At 41.0% G+C, this 10,000-nt stretch overlaps 1 protein-coding gene across 1 annotated transcript in view; it reads right to left on the bottom strand.

Moving 5' to 3' along the window:
- The window catches only part of LOC134198342 (palmitoyltransferase ZDHHC17-like), a 17,855-nt gene that overhangs the window by 6,837 nt on the left and 1,018 nt on the right, over positions 1-10,000 (bottom strand). The window contains exons 4-5 of the mRNA XM_062667715.1: positions 8,797-8,895; positions 383-457 (exon numbers count right to left, since the gene is read on the bottom strand). Coding sequence (XP_062523699.1) covers positions 383-457; positions 8,797-8,895 — 174 coding nt within the window. The remainder of the gene's footprint in view (positions 1-382; positions 458-8,796; positions 8,896-10,000) is intronic.

The raw sequence follows: 10,000 nt of genomic DNA, 5'->3' as shown, positions 1-10,000 counted from the left end.
CAGTCTATTTCTAGGTGGGGCCTCTGGGGCTTAGGTGCTTGGCAGGAGAATCCAAAGACATTGACTTTGGCGCAGCCTCAAGACTGAACCTCACGCCCACATGTACACATCTGTTGCGTGCCGTTCTGCCAAACCAGCAATCTTGCTCAGTCTCAGTCAATGACCAGGTACTCGTTCATACTCCTGAGTTGAGAGAGGAAAATGTGTGTGAGTTCCTTGCCTAATGAATTACCCCTGTGCCCTTTCTGTACTTGAAATCATGAGCAAAAGTCCCGGGTGTTTCTACTCTCGCGCCACACACACACACACACACACACACACACACACACACACACACACACACACACACACACACACACACACACACACACGGGAAATTTACAGTGAATGCCTTGATTGCATCTACAGCATCTTTGTGATTCAATCTGACAGCGACTTCCAGTGCTGTTTCTCCACCCTGTCAAATACACACAATATCCAAGTATGATTAACATCTTCTAATATTAACACATCAAAATACATGATAATAAAATTAGATGTATAATACACCAGTTTATTGGCGAGCGAAGCGAGCCTCTCTCTTGTCATGTCAATTGAGCTCGAGATATATTTTATTTATATATTTATATATTTATATATTTATATATTTATATATTTATATATTTATATATTTATATATTTATATATTTATATGCGTACGTCAGCACTTGTCATATGGATTTACGGCAAAACGGAAAGACGGATCAACAAAACGACGATGCCAGATGAATGCAATTTTGACTCCGTAACATATGCGCTAAAATTGAAGTAAAGGACCCTTTTCGAGGGGTCGACTTAATTGTAATTTCTTGGCGATAAGAGTGAAACGACTCTCGATTTTGCTCCCTTACGCGACTAAAGAGCAAAGGAGACTGATACGTGACAAACGGGATGGAAAAGAAAAGCTAAAAGAAGAGAAAAGTCTGTTTTTTGAGTTTTCGCGCGTTACTTTGACAGAAATTATTGTGACGCAACCATTATCACGTGACTACGCGACCATTGTTACGCGCCTATCTCAGCTAATAAACGAGTGAGACAATTGAAGAGTGAATGAAAAATTGAAGACAACTAGAGTATTTTGCGTTTAATTATCCGATTCAGGCAATCAGTTATCCGAATTGGGCGTTCAGTTATCCCATTCGGGCATTCAATTATCTGACTCAGGTATTCAATTATCCGATGTTCTGTCTTAGAAGTACTAAATTTATAGAAATAATTGTTTCAGTCTGATACGTAAAGTCAAACCGCGCACATTTCTTTCATGACGTCTTTCTATGATGCTCACTCACGTTTCAGCTGAACAATAAATGATTGATTCAAGAAAGGTGAGAAGGCGAAGTAGCGAAATTCGAGCTCTTGATTAGCTAGGAACCTGATACAACGCATGATGGACTGTTGCATGGTATCATGCAGGACGCGCTGTTTAGAAAGTATGCGGATTACAGCACGATTGACGGAGCAAGGCGTTGTTGTAGGCTTCCTAGATATGTAGATTTAGTTCGCTCACAACAGCTTAGTTAGACATCCGCGGAAACGTGGGACACTAAGATTAGTGCAAAAGAAATTATCGTACAACACTTACTAAATATTTACACTAAAGTCAAGATTAATTACAAAATTATTGCGACTAGACAGCTGATGAATGATGATGTCTAAGCAGCTGCCCAACCGCAGACTAGGTATGTTATTCAGTTTTCCATGATATTGCACAACAGCCCCTGGCAACGGGTAAATGAACTCCCAATTCGGATAATTGACCAACGGATTCGTCTAACTGAACGCAAAATACTATAAAAGAGCAACTAAAAGTCTACAAATTATTGCGTCTAGACAGCTGATGAATGATGATATTTGAGCAGCTGCCCAACCGCAGACTATGTAAGTTATTCAGTTTTCCATGATATTGCACAACAGCCGTAAGCAACGGATAATTGAACGTCTGAATCTGATAATTGAACGCCCCAATTCGGATAATTGAACGCCAAATACTATAGAAGAGCAACTGAAAGTCTGTTTCCTTAGTTCCACGTTTGTTTGACAGAAACTATTGCCACGTAACGCAACCATTGTTACGCGAATAGGTAAAGACTGAACACCATCGCTCGCCAAACACAATGCTAACCGAGCATTTACTAGTACTTATATGTTTCTTGTCACCTGCTGGAGTATTGACTGTAGATCAAACAAAATAAATAGAATTTTCTATAAACTAGCAGAGTTATAGACAGGAGTTTTTAAAGAAGCTGTGTGTGTGTGTGCCACATATATTTGGTACGTGGGCGTGGCATGTAGTGTCTGTGCAAATTTCTAAAAAAATTACCGATGGTTTGGGAGAGTAGCCTCTACAAATCACACTGAGTAGCAGACTGATAGTGATGTATCTATTACATTCTTAACTTAATTGACGAGCGAAGCGAGCCTCTCTCTTGTCATGTCAATTGAGCTCGAGATATATTTTATTTATATATTTATATACGTACGTCAGCACTTGTCATATAGATTTACGACAAAATAGAAAGACGAATCGACAAAACGACGATGCCAGATGAATGCAATTTTGACTCCGTAACATATGCGTTAAAAATTGAAGTTAAGGACCCCTTTCCAGGGGTCGACATAATTAAAATTTGTTGGCGAGAAGAGTCAAACGACTCTCGATTTTGTTCCCTTACGCGACTAAAGAGCAAAGGAGACTGATTCGTGACAAACGGAATAAACAAGAAAAGCTAAAAAAGGAGAAAAGTCTGTTTTTGAGTTTCCGCGCGTTACTTTGATAGAAATTATTGCTACGCAACCATTGTCACGTGACTATGCGATCATTGTTACGTGACTATCTCAGTAAACGAGTGAGACGATTGAAGCGTGAACGAAGAATTGAAGACAACTATAGTATTTTGCGTTCAATTATTCGAACTCGGCGTTCAGTTAACCCATTCAGGCAAGCAATTATCGGAATTGGGCGTTCGGTTAACCGATTCGAGCATTCAATTATCCGATGTTCTGTCCTAATTAGAAGTACCAAATATAGAAATAATTATTTTAGTCGCACATTTCTTTCATGACGTCTTTCTATGATGCTCACTCACGTTTCAGCTGAACAATAAATGATTGATTCAAGAATATGGGAATTACACCACGATTGACGGGATAAAACCGTTGTTGTAGGCTTCCTAGATATGTAGATTTAGTTCGCTCACAACAGTTTAGTTAGACCTCCGCGGAAACGTGGGACACCAAGATTAGTGCAAAGAAAAATATCGTACAACACACGCTAAAAATTCACGCTAAAGTCAAGATTAATTACAAATTATTGTGTCTAGACAGCTGATGAATGATGATATTTGAGCAGCTGCCCAACCGCAGACTATGTAAGTTATTCAGTTTTCCATGATATTGCACAACAGCCGTAAGCAACGGATAATTGAGCGCCTGAATCGGATAATTGAACGCCCAATTCGGATAATTGAACGCCAAATACTATAGAAGAGCAACTGAAAGTCTGTTTCCTTAGTTCCAGCGTTTGTTAGACAGAAACTATTGCCATGTAACGCAACCATTGTTACACGAATTATCACTCAATAGGTAAAAGATAGAACACCATCGCTCGCCAAACACAATGCTAACCGAGCATTAACTAGTATATTTATATATTTATTGGCGAGCGAAGCGAGCCTCTCTCTTGTCATGTCAATTGAGCTCGAGATATATTTATATATTTATATATTTATATATTTATATGCGTACGTCAGCGCTTGTCATATAGATTTACGGCAAAACGGAAAGACGGATCAACAAAACGACGATGCCAGATGAATGCAATTTTGACTCCGTAACATATGCGCGAAAATTGAAGTAAGGGCCCTTTTCGAGGGGTCGAATTAATTGTAATTTTTTGGCGAGAAGAGTAAAACGACTCTCGATTTTACACCCTTACGCGACTAAAGAGCAAAGGAGACTGATACGTGCCAAAAGGGGATGGAAAGGAAAAGCTAAAAGAAGAGGAAAGTCTGTTTTTTGAGTTTCCGCGCGTTACTTTGACAGAAACTAGTAAATGAAGCTGTGTTTACACCGTCGCTTCACAGCTACGAGCGTGTGTGTGTGTGTGTGTGTGTGTGTGTGTGTGTGTGTGTGTGTGTGTGTGTGTGTGTGTGTGTGTGTTAATGTGTGTGTGTGTGTGTGTGTGTGTGTGTGTGTGTGTGTGTGTGTGTGTGTTTGTGTGTGTGCGTGTGTGTGTGTGTGTGTGTGTGCGTGTGTGCGTGTGTGTGTGTGTGTGTGTGTGTGTGTGTGTATCCGTGTCTGTGTCTGTGTCTGTGTGTGTGTCTGTGTGTGTGTGTGTGTGTGTGTGTGTGTGTGTGTGTGTGTGTGTGTGTGTGTGTGTGTGTGTGTGTGTGTGTGTGTGTGTGTGTGTGTGTTTATTGTGAATATTGTAAATTTTATTAACTTTTGTCTATTTATTGTCATTATCATTAATTAATCATTAGGTTGTATAATTCTTTGAAAACCCAGGGATGCGTTGATGTGAGTAAAGATAATCAAATAAATATCATCAATGTCCCACACCACACTTAGAATTCAGTACCTGCGCATGCGTGCCAGCTACATCTCTCGAGTTTGTTATCTACGTTATTTCTCAATTCTGCATGTAGCGTTCTTTCTTGCATCACTCGAGGTGAACACGATTATCACGCTTTCGTTGAGCCGTTGCTATCATCTTTCGTTCCGTTAAAATTAATTCGTCGTAGATAGAGATCGATGTACGTGCACAGGAAATACTTTGAAGCGCGACATGTATGTTATAGCGACCGGATCCAGAAGGAACCATGCAGCGCAACGTTTCCTACGAATCTTTCTTGCAAGACGACGTCGATCGTTCATCATCAGTCCTACTTACACCTGTAAATATATTCTTGCACGGAGCGGGCTTGTTGTCCACGTTCTTTCTCAATTCTGTAGCGCTCGATCTTGCATCACTTGCAGCCAACTACCGAGGTGGACGAGATTATCGTGCTTTCGTCGAGCCGTACGTTGCTAGCATCTTTCGTTCCGATGATAATTCGTCGTAGCTATAGCTAGATAAAGATTGATCTCGTACGTCTCCTAGAAATACTGTGAAGCGACGTGCAGTGACCAGATCCAGAAGAAAGCAGCGTTAGCGTTTCCTACGAATCTTTCTTGCAAGACGCCGTCGATCTTTCATCATCAGACTTACTTACAGCAAAACATATTGCTCTCTTGAAGATCGCGGATGACATGTTGGTCGTGCGCAACGGACACATGCATGGTCTCATGGGACCTTCGCTTGGCTTCTTGTAGAACGATGAATTCGCTTGTTTTGCGATTCTCTTGTAAAAAGTAACAAACGCATACAACTATTACCTGATGTTTACTCTGCGCTTCTCGGTTTGACGACAGTTTGACCGTAAAATGGAGGTTTACGACATTCGGCTTTTCTGTCATAGTGCTCGGGATTGTTACGTCACCCATTGTTGGTGTCCCAAAGGACGGCTGATTGGCTCTACAAATTCCCGAGAGTGATTCAGGCTGACAAGCTAGTATTACGTCACCTACGTTTAGCGTCCCAAAACGACTGCTGATTGGCTGACAAACTCCCCCCGTGACACACGCTTACAAACAAACATAGATAGATAGGTACAGACATACCGACAGACAGACCGGAAGTCATTTCAACCCGTTTAGAGTGAGCTTCTCGCTAAGCAGTCCACCACTTATTGTGGTGTCCTTCTTTTACGCTCGTAGCTTAATTATTGTGACGCAACCATTATCACGTGACTACGCGACCATTGTTACGCGCCTATCTCAGCTAATAAACGAGTGAGACAATTGAAGCGTGAATGAAAAATTGAAGACAACTAGAGTATTTTGCGTTCAATTATCCGATTCAGGCAATCAGTTATCCAAATTGGGCGTTCAGTTATCCCATTCAGGCATTCAATTATCCGACTCAGGTATTCAATTATCCGATGTTCTGTCTTAGAAGTACTAAATGTATAGAAATAATTGTTTCAGTCTGATACGTCAAGTCAAACCGCGCACATTTCTTTCATGACGTCTTTCGATGATGCTCACTCACGTTTCAGCTGAACAATAAATGATTGATTCAAGAAAGGTGAGAAGGCGAAGCAGTAAAATTCGAGCTCTTGATTAGCTAGGAACCTGCTACAACGCATGATGGACTGTTGCATGGTATCACGCAGGACGCGCTGTTTACAAAGTATGCGGATTACATCACGATTGACGGAGCAAGGCGTTGTTGTAGGCTTCCTAGATATGTAGATTTAGTTCACTTACAACAGCTTAGTTAGACATCCGCGGGAACGTGGGACACCAAGATTAGTGCAAAAGAAATTATCGTACAACACTTACTAAATATTTACACTAAAGTCAAGATTAATTACAAAATTATTGCGACTAGACAGCTGATGAATGATGATGTCTAAGCAGCTGCCCAACCGCAGACTAGGTAAGTTATTCAGTTTTCCATGATATTGCACAACAGCCCCTGGCAACGGGTAAATGAACGCCCAATTCGGATAATTGACCAACGGATTCGTATAACTGAACGCAAAATACTATAAAAGAGCAACTAAAAGTCTACAAATTATTGCGTCTATACAGCTGATGAATGATGATATTTGAGCAGCTGCCCAACCGCAGACTATGTAAGTTATTCAGTTTTCCATGATACTGCACAACAGCGATAAGCAATGAATAATTGAACGCATGAATCGGATAATTGAACGCCTGAGTAGGATAACTGAACACCGAATTCGGATAATTTAACGCAAAATACTAGAGAAGAGCAACTGAAAGTCTGTTTCCTGAGTCAACGCGTTGTTTGACAGAAACTATTGCTACGTAACGCAACCATTGTTACGCGAATAGGTAAAGGCAGAACACCATCGCTCGCCAAACACAATGCTAACCAAGCATTTACTAGTTAAACTGTTTCTCATTACCAATACAATGCTAAAGATATAACTGCACGTGTGCAAGTGTAGTGTACAGTACCTACTACATGAGTAGTAGGTACTGTATAAAAAATAATTATAAATAAATAATTTGCATATAATTAATTTATATTAATAAATTATTCATAAATAATAAATAAATGACCTGCATACAATTAGTTATATAAATATATTATTAATAAATAATATTAAATAAATAAAATATAAATAATTTACAGACAATTAATTTCTATAAATAAATTAATTGTTAGCCTCACACTTACAGACCAGAGAGCACGAGAACTCTAGTCTGTACCCGAACGGTACTAAAATGATTTCGGAAATAGCCTTCCAAGTCAATCAGCGCGTTAGAAGCGGAATGTCGGTTGTAAATTCTGATTGGTTTAGCAATAATTGGTTATGCTTAGTGCACTAACGCTGATTGCATGCGTGTGAAATCCTCATGGGCGGCTAAGTGCACACCAGAGCCCTGATGAAGACTCTGGTGCACACACATCTTAGTTTTAGTTTTAGTTTCAGTTCTTCAATCTTCTCAAGCTTGTGGTGAGAAGACATGCACAGCAGTGTCGCTAGACCATCACCTTTGACAACTGGTCTAATGGTAGTCTCGCTAGTCGAGCAGTTAGAGTAGCTAGCGGTCTGCCAAAGAATCAAAGAGTCGTGGTTTCATGCCGTCTACCAAGATATCACTGCAAACACTGCAAACGTCTCTTCTTCATTTGTGAGATCTCATGGCATTTACAAATGATATGTTGATCTAGGTAAAACAATCCTACGCTGTTAGACTACCATTTAGCATCACTTTTCATAAGAACTTCCGAAATCATTTTAGCAGCGTTGTGGTTCAGACTAGAGTTCGCACGCTCTCTGCTCTGTAAGTTGGAGGCTAATTAACTGTATGCAAATTATTTATTTATTATTTACTAACAATTTGTTGATATAAATTAATCTATATTGGAAGTGTAGATGCAGGTGTAGTCTATGGTACCTACTACATGTGTAGCCAGTATTGGAGGTGTAGCAGTCAGCTCTGAACGTGTAGACATATGTGGAAGGCGTAGAGGGTACTTCTGAAGACAAAGCGGGCCGCTACACCTTAGCATGCCTGGCTAGAACCCTGACTAGTAGCTAAAGCTGTGCTAACACCATGTACACCAAATTCACAATACAATGATCTAATATATAAAGCTCAAATTGTCTGTCCGTGTGTGGGTGTTCGCGTTTGGCGGCCACGTCTTTTGTCCGTTCGCAACCGAAATCAGCAATCACACTCAGCACGCACAGGGGAAGGTTTGCAAAAAACATATGCACAAAGGCCCCTCTCGAGGGATCGACCTACGCGTAAAATTTCTCGATGACGCAAACGCTACACATTCCAGTTCGTTAGAACACACGCCCACACCAGTCCTGTGTAAACTGTATGCAACGTTGTCCTTCGCAAAGCTTCAAGCAATCGAATATCTCTTGCTGACGAAACTTACTCTTCTAGCGCTTTCGTTTCTCTCTAAATTCTGATTGCATTTGCACCAAATCCAACCTACACGTTTTCTGCAGTAACCGCTACACGGCCAGTGTGTCGATTTCTATCGAAACAAGCGCGAAGAGCAAATTTCGAATTCATTCAGCACATCCGGGACCTCGCAACAAAGACTGCACGTGACGTGTCTACGGACCTATCTTTGCACTGCAGTTCCTTGCTCGTACGAAGGACGGGCCATGGATCCTAGATACAAATATTATCATTCACATTCACATCAACATGTCTTACATTGTCTTTTAAGTTGCTATTACAGCCATTCTCTAACAGAATACGAACAACTTTGGATTGATTGCTGGTAGCAGCCCAATGCAATGCTGTCCGGCCAATCTACAATAACAGAAAATTATAATAAGAAAGCAATCAGACAGACATACACACTGACAGACAACACCCTGACAGACAGACACACTGACAGACAGACACTGACAGACAGACAGACAGACACACTGACAGACAAACAGAAAGATAGACACACTGACAGATAAACAGACCAACAGACAAACAAACAGAGAGACGGGCAAACACACTGACAGATAGACAGACTTACTGACAGACAAACAGACAGATAGACACACTGACAGATAAACAGACCAACAGACAAACAAACAGAGAGACGGGCAAACACACTGACAGATAGACAGACTTACTGACAGACAAACAGACAGATGCACTCACTGACGGACAGACACACTGACAGACAGATAGACACACTGACAGACAAACTGACAGACAAAAAGACAGACAGACAAACAAACTGACACACAGACAGACAAACAAACAGACAAACAGACAGAGATATAAGCAGACGGAGAGACAGAGAGACAGACACACTGACAGACAGACACACAGACAGATAAACACACCAACAGAAAAACAGACAGACAGACAGAGAGACAGACAGACAAACAGACAAACACACTACCAGACGGACAGACACTGACTGACTCATGGAAAGACAAACTGACAGACAAACAGACAGACAGACAAACAAACAGACAGAGAGAATGTCAGACTCACTGACAGACAGACGAACACACACACTGACAGACACAAACGCACATTGACAGACAAAAGGACAGACACACAAACAGACAGACACACTGATAGACAAACTGACAGACACACTGACAGATAGACATACACACTGACACAGAAACAGACAGACAGACACACTGACAGACAGACAGACATATTGACAGACAGACAGGCTTGCACACTGACAGACAGACACACTGACAGACAGATGAACACACTGACAGACAAACTGACAGACAGACAAACAAAAACACAGACAAACAAACAGACAAACAAACAGACAGACACACCGACAGACAGACACACTGACACACAGACAGACAGACACACTGACAGACAGACAGACTCACTGACAGACAGACAGACACACTGACAGACAAACAGACAGACAGACACA

This window comes from Corticium candelabrum, chromosome 2 (assembly GCF_963422355.1).
Source record: "Corticium candelabrum chromosome 2, ooCorCand1.1, whole genome shotgun sequence".
In the NCBI taxonomy this organism is placed as follows: Eukaryota; Metazoa; Porifera; class Homoscleromorpha; order Homosclerophorida; family Plakinidae; genus Corticium; species Corticium candelabrum.
This window is presented reverse-complemented; position numbering and strand designations above follow the sequence as displayed.